Source organism: Coenobita brevimanus, chromosome 107, assembly GCF_032717465.1.
Source record: "Coenobita brevimanus isolate Jiangsu-jjx chromosome 107, ASM3271746v2, whole genome shotgun sequence".
NCBI lineage: Eukaryota > Metazoa > Arthropoda > Malacostraca > Decapoda > Coenobitidae > Coenobita > Coenobita brevimanus.
In genome coordinates this window covers 5,775,253-5,793,268 of record NC_137060.1, presented here as the reverse complement: position 1 = coordinate 5,793,268, position 18,016 = coordinate 5,775,253, and the positions used below count along the sequence as shown (strand labels likewise).

The 18,016-nt window shown below is 40.7% G+C and overlaps 1 protein-coding gene and 2 non-coding genes across 3 annotated transcripts in view; 1 reads left to right on the top strand and 2 right to left on the bottom strand.

Moving 5' to 3' along the window:
• Window positions 1-18,016, top strand: part of Ufl1 (UFM1 specific ligase 1) — a 130,788-nt gene that overhangs the window by 37,179 nt on the left and 75,593 nt on the right. The window contains exon 3 of the mRNA XM_080285588.1: window positions 6,778-7,019. Within this exon, the coding sequence (XP_080141714.1) occupies window positions 6,778-7,019 (242 nt within the window). The remainder of the gene's footprint in view (window positions 1-6,777; window positions 7,020-18,016) is intronic.
• LOC145416838 (5S ribosomal RNA) lies at window positions 905-1,023 on the bottom strand. Its single transcript, XR_013900360.1, has one exon. It is a non-coding gene; the product is annotated as a 5S ribosomal RNA (ribosomal RNA).
• Window positions 3,085-3,203, bottom strand: LOC145416836 (5S ribosomal RNA). Its single transcript, XR_013900359.1, has one exon. It is a non-coding gene; the product is annotated as a 5S ribosomal RNA (ribosomal RNA).

Sequence of the window (18,016 nt, the reverse complement as noted above, 5' to 3'; positions counted from 1 at the left end):
GTTAGTGCCCCTCCCCATAAAACAAATAACTCAGAGTCAAATGGCCACCCCTTATGGGATTGTGGTGTCTGGCAATAAAAAATATATATATATATATATATATATATATATATATATATATAGCCATGTCCTGGGTGGACAGCAGGAAACCCATCACTTTGTGCTGGAGCTCCCAGCGATATATTTTGTCTGGAAGGATTGTTGTGAAATGAAGCCACTGAATGTACAGTGAGGTTGGATGAGAGGAAATGGAAAATGTGAGTGTGTTTACGTACTTCGGTAGTGTGGTTCTTAAGGATGGAAGTTTGGAGGGTGAAGTGCTTGAAAGGGTACAACAAGGAAGAAAGGTTGCTGGTTCTTTGAAAGCAGTGATAAGAAACAGGAAAGTGAGCGTGGAAGTAAAAAAAAAGTCGCTGCATGACAGTATTGTGATGCCAACTCCAACGTATGAAAGTGAAACGTGGACCTTGTTGGAAAGACACAAGTTAAGAATGAGAGCAGTGGAAATGAGTTATTTGAGAGGAGCATCTGGAGTTACATGGAGAGACAGACTGACAAATGAGGAAGTGAAGATGCATTGTGGTGTGGATATGGATGTGATAGAAAGTGTCAGGAGAAATACATTGAGGTGGTTTGGTCATTTGTAGAAGATGAAGAACGAGAGACTAACTAGGAGAGTGTATGTGAGCGGTGGCATACTGAGGGGGGGGCCATGGTCCTCCCTTTTGCAATACATATATATATATATACATATATATATATATATATATATATGTATATATATATATTCATTCATTCATTGCCAGACGCCATGTATCCCAAACGAGGTAGCCAAGGGCTTTGAGTTAATTGTTTTACAGGGAGGGGCACTAATCCTCCACCAACCCCACTTGACACGTAGGGATGCCAACAGCATCTGGTGTTCCCAGGCGGTCACCCATCCAAGTACTAACCAGACCCAACGTTGCTTAACTTCGCTGATCGGACGGGAAGCGGTGTACTCAGCGTGGTATGGCCGAATATATATATATATATATATATATATCCTTTTGCAGTATAGATATTTATATACAGATAGATAGATAGATAGAGATATATACCCCCTTTTGCAATATATATAGATAGATAGATAAATAGATAAATATAGATATATAAACCCCCTTTTATCTATCTATCTATCTATATATATATATATATATATATATATATATATATATATATACAAGGTGATTCATAAGTCCGTGAAATATTTTAATAATTCACCACTAATAAACGACGCAACAGATAGCACATTTTATTACACGGAAATATAGGTAAACTCTCCAGTTTTTTTTTTTTACATACCTTACAAATGCTCAGTGTGTCCACCTTTGCTGATGTGGCAGATATCTATATGGTGAATTTCTAAAATGTTTCATGGACTTGTGAATTACTCTGTATAAATATATATATATATATATATATATATATATATATATATATATATATATATATATATACAACCTCGATATAACGGACTTCAGTATAGCGGAATTTGCTTTTATCGGACTCGAGGAGCCAAGTGGACTAAATTCTTATGCATCAGGAAAAGTCCAGTAAAGCCAGAAGCAGTCCTTTCTTTGAATAAACAAACAAACGGAGGAGATACCATAACATCGGTCCCTCCTCTTTCTCTCCTCCTCCATACCTTCCCTTCCTCCTCGTCCCTTCTCCGGTGAGAGAGAGAGAGAGAGAGAGAGAAGGTAAAAATGAAAATGAAAATAACCGTGAAAATGGGTGTAATAGTGAGGGTAAAAGAGAGCACACAAGCGAATATGGAATGTCAAAGTTAACAGAGAGAGAGAGAGAGAGAAGAGAGAGGTTAAATACAGAAGTGACAAGTGGCGTTCCTTTGGCATAAACAAATGAGGGAGGTAGGCGTAACCTTCGTCCCTCCTCTCTCTCTCTCTCCTTATATATTTCCTCCCCTTCTGTCTCTGTCTCCGGGAGAGAATGAAAATGTGAAAATTAGTGAAGGCATTGTGAAGGTGATAGTGAAGGTAGTGTGAATGCGAAAGTGAAGGTGAAAGTGAAAGTGAAGGTGGAAGGTGAAAGTGAAGTCAAAAATGAAAGTGAAGGTGGAAGGTGAAAGTGAGGGTGAAAGTGAAGATGAAAGTAAAAGTGAATGTCAAAGTGCAGGTGAAAGTGAAGTCAAGTGAAAGTGAAGGTGAAGATGGAAGGTGAAAGTAAACATGAATGTGAAAGTGAAGGTGAAGGTGAAAGGTGAAAGTGAGGGTGAACGTAAAGGTGAAAGTGAGGGTGAACGTGAAGGTGAAAGTGAGGGTGACAGTGAAGGTGAAAGTGAGGGTGAAAGTCAAAGTGAGGGTGGAAGTAAACGTGAATGTGAAAGTGAAGGTGAAGTCGAAAGTGAAAGTGAAGGTGAAAGATGAAAGTGAGGGTGAAAGTGAAGGTGACAGTGAGGATGAAAGTGAATATGAAAGTTAATGAAAATGAAGGTGAAAGTGAAGGTGAAAATGAATGTAAAAGTGAAGATGGTGAAAGTGAAGGTGAAAGTAAAGGCCAAGGAGAAAATGAAGGTGAAAGTGAAGGTGAAAATGAATGTAAAAGTGAAGATGAAGGTTAAAGTGAAGGTGAAAGAAAAGTTGAAAGTGAAAGTGAAGGTGAAAGAGAAAGTGAAAGTGAAGGTGTGAGTGAAGGTGGAGGTGAATGTGATAGTAAAAGAAGGGAGGGCAAAAGTGAAGGTGAGTGAATAATTGGAAAGGTAAATGTGAAAATGAGAAAGTAAGGTTGCAAGTGAAGGTGAAAGGGAAATTCAAAATGAGTGATAGTGAAAGTGAGTGTGAAGGTGAAGGTCAATGAGCATGGAAGAGAATATGAAAGTGAATGTGAATGTCAGTGAACTGAAAGTGAAAGTAAAAATGAATGGGAAGGTGAAGATGAAGGTGACAACGAAAACAAAAATATTCATTCATTCATTCATTGCCAGACGCCATGTATCCCAAACGGGGTGGCCGAGGGCTTAGAGTTAATTGTTTTACAGGGAGGGGCACTAATCCTCCACTAACCCCACTTGACACGTAGGGATGCCAACAGCATCTGGTGTTCCCAGGTGGTCATCCATCCAAGTACTAACCAGACCCAACATTGCTTAACTTCGCTGATCGGGCGGGAAGCGGTGTACTCAACGTGATATGGCCGTTGGCATGTGAAGTAAAATAGAAGTGCCCAGTGCGGAGAGAGAGAGAGAGAATAAATGCATGAATGACAAGCAAGCCTCTGTGCATAACAAAAGGAGGAGGAGTCCAGGGGGGGGGGGAGCCTGATGTCGCTTTTGTCGGACTTTCGCTTTTTTCGGACTGGCTTGGGCCCCAATTAGTCCGATATAGTGAGGTTTTACTATGTATATATATATATATATATATATAATTTGTTATTAGTTTATTTACAGTTGTAAAGTTGTTTGATCAAAATGTGAGCATTTGTATTTTAGTAGTATAATGTTATTGGAGACTGAATCACAACTCAGTGGCACAGAGTACTTAAAAGTTAGAATATGCTATATTTATGTCATTTATCCATTCCATATGACCTCAAAATAATCATAAAATTGGCCAAAATGTAAAATTTTCTCAGAGTGGGGGGGGGCTTACAGCATCCCCCCAAACCCCCCCAGCTGTATGGGCTCACTACGCTCGCCAAAGTCATTGGCTGCACAGTTAAAAAAATAAATAAAAAAAGGCCCCCCCCCCCCTTTCAACTTTCTGGGTACGCCACTGTAAGTGATGTGGAGGAGGGGAGAGGGAGGGGGAGGCAAAAGGAGCTGGAAGGATGGAGTGGAGAGGTTTATGAGAGAGGGGAATGTGAGCTGGAAGCAGGGCAGAGAAATGGTAGGGGACAGGGCTACTTGGAGGCGATTTGTTTGTAGTTACCCGTTACAGGATTTAGGCATTTGGCAGTATATAGATAGATTGTTGTGAGAATGAGATCCATTAACCCTTACACCGCGGGTTTGTTTTGCTTTGACTTGTGGCTCCCGCGGGCATATTCGCACTCTGACATACTCTCTAAAAATATTTGCCAAAAATCAGTTATTAGTCCTAGAATATTAAAATCACATATGCTTATGGCACATACCTTCAGCTTTCTCCTTGGGTGTTTGTTGAGCCTTCACCAAGTACCGTAGGACTTGTGGAGACCTCTGAAGTTGAGTAACGAAGTCTCCACTTTACACTTTCCGACAACTCGTAATATGATTACCACAGCCTGATATTATCACTAGAAACACTAATCTATGATTCTCAAATAGTTTGGAATCCATACTCCCCCCAAAAAACACTGTGAAAGCAATGAAAATTACGAGGGCGTATGACCATCCCACTTCCGATCGTTCACCGCTAGTGTTGTCAATTATTCATAAAAACACTCACAGTTTATATTTTTGTTACTATATAACACTTATATATATATCTACAGTCTTTATCCATAAGTTTCCATCAGTAATAGTAGTTTATTGTCACTGTAGGGATTCAATTTCTTTCAGTAAAATACGTAGCATTCACTTTCTCGTCCTGTATACTAGCATTGAGAGTGAATGTCACTTTCACCTTCACTCTCATAACTCATAGTATTCATACATGCTAGAGTGAAACTTTCACTTTCATTACTCCTAGTACAGTATATATACTCGTATTCTTATAATACCACTCTTTTACATTTCTATTTACGTTCTCTACTTTATTTACATTACAGTATTTACATTTCTATTTTATTTACACTATGTTATGCACTGTCACTTGAAGTAACTTATAAAACTATTTTCCACTGTTCACTTATATTTACATTCATTGCTTTCTTGCGTTTACACATTATTTACACTTTATTTACAATTCCACTTGCACTGTTTTACTCAGTAAAAAGATCATAGTCACTCTCTATCAATTGTCAGCCCTTTACCTCTTTCCACACGAGGTTTAGTAGGGGGTAAAGGTCACAGGGCCCTTTGCATGGGACTATAAAGCGGCGGAAGTTAGCACGAGCAAATCAGACATACTCCCACTTTCAAAGACGACAGTGAACTGATAGTGGTGGCCTCCTGCCGCCTGGCTAGGGTAGGTGCAATACTACCAACTTCAGCCCTATGAGACCTGCTAATATATAGCAATGAAATGATTGGCAGGAAACCAAGACAATACATAGTAAATTAGGTTGTTCCAGGTGAATGTAAATATCACTTAGGCTTCTCCCTTCCCTCCTTATATGTATATTTATTACGAAAATAAATTATACGGCATATTTCAAGGGGAAATAAACAGCGAAAATTAGTGAACGAGTGCACGTGAGGTGTTGTCAGGTGATGATTAGCCAATTCCAGGTGTATGGCACTATCACTTACCTTATTTCTTTTTTGTATATATTATTTAGTATAAGAATAGGGCATAGGGCTTATTTCAATGGATGAAATCAGTGGAAAATTCCAGGGAAGATTTACTTAGCGTAGAATACAGTGTTGTGGCCTGCAATAATTAGGTAGTTCCAGGTGAATGTAAATATCACTTAGGCTTCTCTCTTCCTTTCTTATATATATTTTTATTACGAAAATAGATTATACGGCATATTTCAAGGGGAAATAAACAGCAAAAATTAGCAAACGAGTGCACATGAGGTGTTGTCAGGTGATAATTAGCCAATTCTAGGTGTATGGCTCTCTCACCTTATTTCTTTCTTGTATATATTATTTGGTATAAGAATAGGGCATAGGGCTTATTTCAATGGATGAAATCATTGAAAAATTCCAGGGAAGATTTACTTAGCATAGCATGGCTGGGCAGGCGAGAGGATAGGGTAATGGAGGGGAGGTAGGGAGGGGAGTCAAGAATGGGGAGAAATGGCTAAATTGTCAACAATGGATAGGAGTACAGATGAGATTAGGAGTGCTGACTAGTGTGGGACATTGGCAGTACTGATAGATGATACAAGCCACCACTTCAAAGCCCGGGCGAATTCAAAATAACACAGAATCACAAAAGTGTCGCCCCGTGGTATGATCCCTTGCTCCCAAGCGTCACGAAAGTGACGCCCCGCGGTTAAGGGGTTAAGTGTGTGATGTGAGGGGCTACTTGACAATAAGAACAGTGTAGATGATTCATGATTTGTAGTTTGTGTTGGTACTGAAACAGGATGATGATGGCCCGATCATTAAATAGTTAAGTACAGTCGTGCATCTCTGAGAAGGGTGATTTCTGTGGAATGAACGTCTAGTGGGTATTCATGAGAGATTCTGTTGGGTTGTTGGTTTTGCATGGCTGTGGTGGCTGTGTGCTTGGTTGCAGGTTTGTGAATTGTAGGGTTGGGTAGAGGAGGAGGAGGAGGAGGAGGAGGGTTGCTGTTGAGGAATTCTGTGTAGTATTGGGAAGTGGTTCATTTTTTGTTCCTTTGTGGTAGGGGTGTAACCAATACTTGTAGGAGTGGGATGGATCTTGTGCTGAAGTGATGAATTGCTTTCATGTTCTCATAGTCCTTAATCGAGAGCACTTTTGTTTCTTGGTGCAGTTTGTAGTTTTTGAACATTATTTGATTATTTTCAGAGTTTTGTTTTGTGCATTTTTAAGCTTTTCCAGGTTTATGGCTGCTAAGGGGGATCCTGGCCCTGGACTTACATAATTTATTATTGTCTACCTAAACTGCTCCTTGACTGATTTCAGTTACTACTTATGTTGTTGAAAAAGTAGTGTCTATGAATGTGAGGCCACTGAGGTCATCCTTCTCTGCTTTGACCAGGGAGGGTAAATGTGGCTGACCTCGTGGAAACGCTGTCAGTGGACCACAGCGTATTGGAGCGTCATGCTACACAGCTGGCTCGCTCTCAACCCAACCTGTACTATGTCCTGGGCCAGCTCATTACCCGTGCTTATCTGGACTCTGTGGCAGAGGAGATCAATGAGCGACTTCATCAGAGCGGGTTCACCACCATTGTTGACTTGGTGAAGCAGTACGACCTGCCAGGAGATTTTATGCTTGAGGTGAGCTTGCATGTTTCTTTAGGTATTTGATTCTCTCTCTCTCTCTCGCTCTCTCTCTCTATCGTCACCTGGCTTAAAATTTTCATTTCTCCCTATATGATGCTAGTCACAAAAGAGTGTTATAGAAAGGGTGTAGAGCCATAGCAGTACCTTTTTCTGCCACTGAGTGCTGAGGGAATTTTTGTATATCAGAGCAAAAGAAAATGTTGCCAAAAATGACTGTGACAGGCCTTCCCTCTTCCTTGGGCGACTCTGACATCATCCCAAACATTCTGAGAAAAAGTGATAAAATTAAGATGCTCGTTGATCGAGGTTGTACCCTCAATCTTCCCTTCACAAGAACAAGGAATGACACCAAAACTGCTGTCTTGAAGATGTCGCCAGAGGTGAGATTCTCCATTGTAGAACAGGGCAACTATATCTTTGTGGATCTTACAAGATGCCGTGCTTTTGACAGATTCTGGGTTACACAGTGTCATCGCTGTCAGGGCTTTGGTCATACATCTGAGAGATGTTCTAGAAAAAATGATGAACCTAAATGTGTCTTTTGTGCTGGAGCCCATAAATCTAAGGATTGTAGTAACAGAAATTCTCCCAAATACATCAACTGCTCTTCCTTAAGACTTCAACATGCTTCTTCAAACTCACAGTCGGTTGCCCATTTTGCATCAAGTAGAGACTGCCCAATTGTGATTTCTCATAGGAATAGATTGATTGAAAACACCAATTTTGACCATTCAAAAAACTCACTACATCCCTCTTGAACCAGTTAAGGATGGGTCTTTTAAATATTCATTCTATCTGTAATAAGATAAACTATATTAATGAAACTCTCAATCAGCATGAACTTGACATTTTGTGCTTGACTGAAACCTGGTTGTATGAGTCTGATATCGATACTATTCGTAATGCTTTGCCTAAGACACATTCTATTATAAGTATTTCCAGGCCTGCTGCTGACTATCCGGGAGGAGGCGCAGCACTCATCTATTCAGCACTTGCAAACGTTTCTCTCGTTGACTCAGACCTGATCCCATCTTCACTTGAAAATATGGAAGTATTAATAAATTTCCAATAGAATACCATTAGAATTGCAATTGTCTGTCAATCAGGTCATCCACGCACAGATCGAGGTTATATAGAGGAGTTTGGGCAGTTTCTTGAAGTGTTTTCTCTTAAATCTGGAGGTCTTCTTGTTTGTGGTGATTTCAGTTATTGGGTTAACAGTCCAGAGTCAAAACCATTTTCATCAGAATTCCTTGAGTTGATCACCCAGAACAATTTTTTTTCAATCATGTGAGTAATCCAACTCATGTCTCAGGACGTGTCCTTGACTTGATCTTGTCCCCTGTTGGTTGCAGGTGTGTATCAGATGTGGAGGTTGACTCAGTTGACCCCCTCATCTCTGATCATGCTCTGATCACTCTTAGTTTTGATGTCCTGAAATCCCCTTCATTTATAAAGGTCATCAGGTTCTGAAATTACAGGTATGTTGACCGCTAGTTGATGTGTCTTGAAATTGATCAGCGTTTAAACTACATTGTTTCTTCAAATCTTTTTTCTGATGAATTGGTTGATATTTATAACAATAAGCTTAGGTCAGTTTTTGACCATTATTGCCCTGAGGTAGTAAAAACAATCTCTGTATGTGTTAATTCTCCATGGTATGGTCCTTCCATTAATTCTTTGTGTAGACAAGGTAGAAAGGCAGAATGTGAGTGGCACTTGCAGTGGACCGAAGTACTCGTTTGCATTATGTTTTCGTGAGAAGAGCAATCGTTCACACAGCAAAAGCCCAAAAGGTTAGGTATTATCAAAATAAAGTTGATTCATGTGGTGGTAATAAAAGAAAACTGTCTGCAGTTGTGAACAATGTGGTTGGTCGGAGGAATGTACAGGCATCCTTCACACAATGAACACTCAGACAATGAAAATTCGGTTTAATGAAAATTGTGTTTTACTACCCTTTGTTTGCACAACGAATGCCTAGACTTGGATTAACGATTTTTTTTTTTTTTTTTTTTTTTTTTACCGACAATCAGCTGTGCCATCCATCACAGATGCCAATTGCGCATAGTGACTAGCAGCTGTTGACGGCAGCACCTCTAGCAACACAATGCTCATATTTGTATTCAAAACAACACAACTCTAGCCCTCCCAAGCTTGCACATGCATTACTGCATTACTTTCGCTCACCATTCTTAAACGTCCTGCGACTAGACCTAGCCAACAAGCAGCCAAGGCCTCCAGGAAGATCCTTACCCTCGAGGCTAAACTGGATATAGTAAGGCAGCACGAACGTTGTGAAAAAACAAACTCTATAGCTCGCCTCCATGACCTGGCTCCATTGTAAATATTTTATTCTCCACTTGCATGCCATATGTATTTGTAGAATGTAGATGTACTCTATGTAAAATAGTTGTAAAATATGGGGTGCGGAGTCATAAGATACACAAATATTTATTCATAATGAGCAACGAAGGGTGAATTCTAGTGGATGGGGGGGGGGAATCAGAAGTCTGGAACCAAACCCAATTGAACCCATGTTATACTTGGCTCGTGCAACGAAAATTCACGTAACAAACGGTTTTCCAGGAACCTAACCCATTCGTTAAGTGGGGGAGTACTGTAATTGTTAAACCAACTTCTGTATCTGATGCCCAATTGGCTTCTGATTTTGCTTCATTTTTTTACATCTAAGATATCTCGCATAAGAAGTGATTTAGACAACAGTTCTCCTAATGAAGCGTACTCAGTTGACATCCAACCATGGTGCACTGGGGGATCATTTGCTTTCAACATTTCATTCGCTGGATGTAAACTAAGTCAAATGTTACATCAGAGAACTTAATAAAACATTTTGCCCACTCGATCCGTGTAACATGTCACAACTGCCTGATGTGTATGAGCACGCTGCAGAATTTATCTGTGACATAATAAATAGATGCTTCTTAGAAAGTAATTTTATGCAGTCTGAGAAACGTGCTTTGCGTAGGCCGCTAATTAAGAAACCTGGCCTTGATGTCGAGAGCATGACAAATTATCATCCCATCCCTAAACTGTCTTTCTTATTCAAGATTATTGTGCGGGCCATACTTGATCAACTCTTACCACTACTGGAACGCAACAGAGTTGTTCTTGTTGTTCAATCAGCATACAGAAAATACCATTCAACTGAAACTGCACTAACAAGGACTCATAGTGACTTGTTGGCAAACACTTGTAGTGGGATGTCCTCTCTCCTAGTTCTGTTGGATTTGTCTGCAGCTTTTGATACAGTATATCATAAACTATTGTTGGATGGTCTGTATTTTATGGCGTTCGTGATAGTGCTCTTTTGCTCCTTAAGTCGTATCTGCCAGACAGATCTCAGAGAGTGGTTGTTGATTACGCTAGCTCTGATTCTGCTCCCCTTCTATTCGGAGTCCTTGAAGGATCAGAGTTGGGTCCAATTTTATTTACTGTCTACACAAGTAGTTTATCGTCTGTACTTGATGCTCACAATGTGTCCTATCATTATTATGCTGACGACACCCAGCTCCATGTTAAGATGTCAGATATCAACGATGCTAAGACAAAGTTTGAATCTCTAATGTCTGATATTAAGATTTGGATGGCTAAGAGGAAAATTAAGCTGAATGATGGTAAAACTGAGATCATCATCATCAGAGGAAACAGAAGGGGTGATGACGCTGATAATGCCCTGGCTTTGAACATTGGTGTGTCACAGCTTCATCCAGTCAGTTCTGTTTGAAATCTGGGTGTTTAAGTCATAAATTACAAAGAACATATTAATCAGGTTGTCAGAGGGTGTAACTTGCGTATCAGAAATCTGTACTCTGAGAAAATTCCTGAATAGACGGTGCCTCTTAACATTGGTCCATTCAGTGGTCTTGTCTCGTGTTGATTATTGTAATTCACTGTGGATTGGTCTTCCAAACGATATGCTAACAAAAGTTCAGTCTGTGTGAACAGGGCAGTATGGCTTATCTTTGGTGTCCTCCCGAGAACCTCAACTACCCTGCTCCTGATTGAGTTGCATTGGTTACCAGTAAAGGCTAGAATTAAATTTGAACTGTGTCTTATTACATTCAAGGTTCTTAAGTTTGGTGAACCGAAGTATCTTGCTGAATTGTTAAAACTCCTATCGGCACGCCTGGGAGTGATGTTACTCGGTAAAGATGACTCCTTGCATCTTAACGAGCCTGGAGTCATTCACCAGTCATTTTTCTCCAATCGTTCTTTTGTGTATAGAGCCCCTAGATTATATAACAGATTGCCATTGTCCATAAGAAACTCTTTTCTGTTGAATCCTTTAAGAGACAGCTGAAAGCCTTCCTTTTTTCAAAATGCTATGACCTGGAGAGAGGTACCATGATGGATGATTATAGGGTTTAATTATTGCCACTTTCATATATATATGATGTAGCTTGTATTATATATGAGAAATGTCACAATTCATGTAATTGTAGAAATAATGTATCTGTGTCGAGTGCTGTTGAATTCTCAAAGGAAGAACTGGCACTTTTGAGAAACAAAAGACCAGATTATTATTATTAATATTATTATTATTATTATTATTATTATTATTATTACAAAAGAATGAAAATGTGGGCCAAGGTAAGGTGAAAGAGCTATAGTCACTATTTTCGAGCATATTGTATGTGCAAAAATTTAATGATTCATGGTAAATAATTTTGCACCATATTACTTTTACCTTTATAAATATGAGGGTAGGTGCAAGAAACTGTCACAGCCATCACTGGATTCACAGTTCAGGATGGGATATGTGAAGTGTTTAAGTGTGAATGTTCATGCCTGTAAGGTTGAGTCAAGGTTCTCTGGGCTTGGATAATGAGTGAAAGGGTGTGTGGCCCATTTAATTAGGCAGAATTCTGGTAGTTCTGCCTCTGTCATGGTTTTTCTTGCTGTCTGAATCTGACCTCACCTCATCTTAATGTGAGTAAAGACATTAGGATTATAAAAGTAATCATAAATACAGTGACACCTCGATATAACGGACCAATTGGGGCAAAAGCTGGACAGTAAATCCAAGCGTTTGTTGTATAAGACTTCTGGATGGTAAATCTGAATGTTTGTTGTATAAGACGTCTGATAGGGACCAGCTATACTGGACCTAGGGTCAGTATATATGATAAATGGCCTGATAGATTCTCCACATAGGACAGGTTATAAGACATCAATAAATCATTATTTTATGGGTTTGGCCTGTGTTCCGTACTGTTGTAAATAATATATCTGTAAGCAGTACACAACTAATGTTAGTCTTCATTTCAATAGATAATAATGAAAAAATATCAGTTGGTGTCAGATGTGCTCCTTATCCTGGACTTGTCTATACATAAAAAGAATTGTCTGATAGGGTCAGGGGATTCATTATATCTGAATTTTGGTACTGTATAAAGATGTTCATTAAGGTGAGGTTTCATTGTTTCAGTAATTGGATCATTTAAAGGGTTATGAATACCGTCCACCCTTCGTTTCGTTTCGTTTTTTAAGGCTCCAATGTGCTTGTGTGTGTCGGCCTTAGGAAGCTGTCCATGCTGCTCGATCTCTGGCAGTCTCCATATTTAGTTCCATATTCCTTAGGTCACACTCAATTATCTCGTCCCAGGTCTTTTTCAGGCTACCTCTCACTACCTTACCACAAACATTAACAGTTCTCACTTTCTGCACCCAGTTATCATCCTTCATCCTCTCCACGTGCCCAAACCATCTCAGTCTACCTCTCCTCATTACGGCATCAATACACTCCAGTGCCATCCTACTTCTTAACTCTTCCATCGTGAATCTAGCCCCACCAGGCCTTACATTCAGGGACGCACTGCACATCCACCTAATCATTGCCATTTCTGTACGTTTGAGCTTGCAAATATCCACTTCCTTCACTGCCCAGGTCTCACTACCATACAGCATTACACTCCTAACACATGCTGCATGCAAAGATCCCTTAGCATTGAGGGAGAGCCTTCTTAATATCTGGAGAGGCAACAGCTCCCTGAATTTCTTCCAACCACTCCTCATTCTAGCCACAGAGCTAGCTCCAGCCTCACCTCCAGCACATAACTTGTCTCCCAAATAAAAAAAACTCTTCCAGACACTCAAGAGATTCACCAGCAAGTTCAGTCCTTTCACGCCAGGCAATCTTCACATGCATAATTGAATGCTAGGCATCAGGGGGCTAGGATCGTGATTGAAGAGTTGAGAGGAAGGATGGGACTTGAATGTATTAGTGCTGTGATGAGGAGGGGTACATTGAGACATGGTATGGGCATATTGAGATGTTGAAGGATGAAAGTTGGGTGTGGAAGGAGAGAAGTGTGAACATTGGCAGTAGGGTTGTGAGAGGCAGACCAAAAAGACCTGGGACAGAGTCATAAAGTGTAACATCAGGGATAAGTGATTGAATAGGGAGGCTGCCAGAGACTGAGCAGCAAACAGAGCCACCTTTAGATGACCAAAGCCAATGCATGCAAGCATTTTGAAGCCTTTATAAATTATATTAGCAACACGATTACTATTATTATTATTATTATTATTATTGGTGGTAGGTGGTGGCGACCATCATCCACTCACTTCCTTAGCCTTTATCATTCTTTTTCTGTGCCCGCCCTCCTCTATTCCTATTTTTCCCATCTTTCCTGTCACATCTTATTGCTTTTCTTTCCATTACAGGTGGCTTTACATTGAGTGACAAGTCAAATGGTTTCCTGTAAGCCAAGAAACCATTTGCAACGCTGGGTGGTAACCATATAACCAAACCATGTGTGCTTCCTACGTGTCAACAAGTGGGTTGGTGGAGGGTTAGTGTCCCTCCCCATAAAACAAATAACAAAGTCAAATGGCCACCCCTTACGGGATTGTGGCGTCTGGTGATAGATAGATAGATTATTATTATTATTATTATTATTGTTATTATTATTATTATTACAATTATCATTACATGAAGGAGTGTTAGTGCCAGCTTTAACATACGAGTGTGAGACAATGGTGGGGCATGAAAATGAAAAGTCAGGAGTAAGAGCAGTGGAGATGGGACTGTTGAGGAATGTATGTGGAGTACGGTGGGTGGATAGGATACGGCACGGAATACTGTGATTTGTGAAGGTAGCAGAGTGAGGAAGTCTGTGGACACCAGAATCAAAGAGAGTGCACTGAGATGGTATGGTCATATGTAGAGAATGGATAACAATAGAGTGGTGAAAAAGGTATATCTGAGCGAATTTGATGTGGGGGAGGCGGTGGCTGAATCAGTAGAGAGGCGGCCTGCAGTACTGATGGACCCAGGTTCAAACCCTGGCTGGGGCAGGGAACAGTTTAAGGATTTGAATTTCATAAAAAGCAGACTTTCCTGATCTACCAGATGACCCGCCGACATGTCGTAAAAATACCCCCGCTAATACCAATACACCAGTCCTGTATGAGAAAGCCCTAGCATGTATTCAATATGGACGGTGGGTGTTACCCCCGAAGTGGTGACATGTGGAGGTGTAGGAGGACTACTGGGCCTTGGGATAGGCTGCTGCCCCCAAGATATAGGCCCTGAAGCCTTTGCCCAGAGTTGGACACATAAAAAAAAAAAAAAAAGGTAGGCCAACAAGAAGGTGGAGAGATATGGTGGATGAGTGTGTGAGTAAGAGTGATATGGAAGTTTGTAAGGCTGAGGGACTGACAAGAGATCAAGCTGACTGGATGAATTTTGGTCGGAGATGCGCATGACCAAGGATTTGGCACCTCTCTTTAACCTGACAGCATTTGGATGATGATGATGATGATGATGATGATGATGATGATGATTATTATTATTATTATCATCTTTTAGCCTACAGATGTGAAATAGCAGTATGCAGGAAAGTAGTCTCTCCCGACAAGGCTAACAGCAGTAGAATCCTTATAGTACTTGTTATATTTTCAACATTCTCTCTCTCTCTCTCTTCAGTTTTAACCTCTTCACGTCCAGGACGTACGCATACACGTCAACATGGCGCCTGGTGAGCCTGTCCAGGACGTACTTTGGTACGTCCTGATGTATCAGTCTTCCTCTAGTGTGTTTCACTCATTGGTACAGAGGTGTGGGAGAGTTTTTCAAGCCTGGAATTGGCCACTGATGTTATCAGAAGCTCCGCCCACTAACCAATCAGAAGAGATACATTTGAAAGCACGGGCCCCCTTCCTCCTACAAACCAATCATAATTGATACCCCAGCCACGTCACAGTCTTCTTAGCCAGTTACATTGCATTTTTTTTTAGTTTTTGCTCATCACCCATGAAAGGAGAACTCGGTGCCTTTGTCCTCTCCCTCTCTCGCCATTTTTGGTGGCTGTTCGAATACAGACATAGCAAAATTACGTCGCCATGGCTGACTCTAGTGGGGATAGTTCAGTTGATGTGTATGTGCCAAATTATTCAGGTAGCAGTGCAACATCTGACAGTGAATTCTCTGAGAGTGGTAGTGAATTTTCCGAGGATACAGAGCCTGTCGAAGAGGAAGGCTGGCAGCTTGTGGCAGACATTTTCTCAGATGAGAGGCCTGATGATGTACCCCTGTTCAGTGATGAAAATGCTGGTGTAAATTCTGCATTGGGAGCACAGTGTTTCACTACCCTTGGGGCAGTATTTAATTACTATTTCGATGATGAAGTGATGTCTAAATTATGTGCACGGATCAGTGAAAGAGCTGAAGTTTACTAACGAGAAAATCCAGGTAAACCAAAGTGCATGGACTAAAGTGGCGACCAGTGACGACAGAGGAACTGCACGTTTTCTTTGGCTTTCTCATGGTGATGGGTATGATAAAAATGCCAAATATGCACATGTATTGGTCACACAATGTGATGTTTGGAGGACCACCTATATTTTGCAAAGATGTGATGAGCAGAAACAGATTTCATTCCATTTTGAAATTTCTGAGGTTCTCTTCAGCTGCATCTGTGAAAAAAAGTGACCCTAGTTCAAGGATTGAGCCCTTTTTAGAGCTGCTTCGAAAATGATGCCAGACTCTGATCAGACCATCAAAAGACGTAGCTGCTGATGAGGCACTTGTTTTGTGGAAGGGACGAATTGGCTTTCAACAGTTTATCAGGACTAAAAGATCACGATTTGGTGTAAAAGTTTTTGTGTTACACTCATCTGGTGATGAGTGGAGTGGTTATTCATGGAACTATGAAATTTATTATGGAAAGAGTAATTGGATGGTGAGGATACGGAGAATGTGAGTGCATTCAAGTACTTGGGTGGTGTGATGAGTAAGGATGGAACTTTGGGGGATGGAGTGCATGAAAGGGTACAGCAGGGAAGGAAGGTTGTTGGTTCACTGAAAGCAGTGATGAGAAATAGGGAGGTGAGTATGGAAGTTAAGAAGTCACTGCATGATAGTATTGTGATCCCTACCCTGACGTATGGAAGCGAGGCGTGGACCTTGCAAGAGGGGAACAAGTCAAGAGTGAGAGCAGTGGAAATGAGTTACTTGAGAGGAGCATGTGGAGTGACATGGAGGGACAGGTTGACGAATGAAGAAGTGAAGGAACGTTGTGGGGTGGATGTGGATGTGGTTGAGAAGATTAGGAGAAATACACTGAGGTGGTTTGGACATGTGGAGAGAATAGAGAATGAACGACTGACTAAGAGGGTGTATGTAGGTGAGGTGTAGGGAGGGAGAGGGAGGGGTAGACCGAGGATGAGGTGGAGGGATGGAGTTGAGAGGTATATGAGGGAGGGGGGAGTGAGTTGGGGGAAGGGTAGTCAAATGGTGGGTGACAGAGCGACTTGGAGGCGTTTTGTCTGCGGCCACCCTTTGCGGGATTAGGGTGTCGGGCTATAGATAGATAGATAGTAATTACAAAATAAATGGCCCTGCTGCTTCTCACCTCTCAGTTTCTGAGGACATTGTTGTGTACCTAGTGAAGGATTTGTTGGATCAGGGACGACACGTTGCCACTGATAACTGGTACACAAGTCTCAGACTTAGTGACTACATGCTGACACGCAATACAATGCTGACTGGAGTTGCACGTAGTGGTAGAGGGCCCCCCAAGAGAGCTATGAGTGAAAAGTTGGAAAAGCATCAGTCAATCTTTGCTTGAAAAAAATAATACTTTGGTTGTGAAATATCAAGACAAAAAAGAAGTTACTGTGCTTACAACCAGATACTGTACAAATCAGGCATGGTAGAAAAAACAAAGACATATTTTGGAAATAAGACTATATTTCAACAGGCCATTACATATTGATCGCTACAACAGCAAAATGGGCAGTGTAGATATGGCAGACCAGTTGCTTGAGCCATATATATTTGAGAAAAAGAGTTTGGCATGGTTCAAGAAGATAGGAATTCACTTCATATTTCGCACTCTTTTGAATGCCTTTCTCTTCTACCGTAATGTGTGCCAATTCAAAGGTGAATTTCTCCGCTTCATCAAAACTGTCAGTAAGCAATGGATGCGTGAACACAGCAGTGGTACTGATGCTCTCATTATGCAAGAAGATACAAAGACATTGAAAAGGCCAGTGGAAGTGATAGAGCTCAAGGATCTTGTTTATGCGAGGGTTCGCCATGAAAAGTCAGGGAAACAAAAGCGTTGTAGAATGCGTACTAGGAAGGAACACAAGAGGAAAGACAGTGTATTACTGCCCTGGATGTCCGGGGAAGCCAGGTCTGTGTTCAATGGACCATTTCAGGGAGTGGCACACTGATGTACCAGATAATCCAAAGCCAGGCTCAAGTGGTGTGCCATCAAGAAAGAAAAAAAATGCCTCTGCTAAGCCCCCTCATCTTTATATATACAGTAATCAAACCAACAACACAGCATGACAGAATGTATGTACATTGACTACTGTATTATTCCAATATATTGCCACTTAGCTAGTATTTACTGTATATTATATATCCCCAAAACATTATATATCGTATTTAGAATGAAAAAGTACATAAGGATATAAATATATATATATATATAAAGAAAATTATAAATAATGTG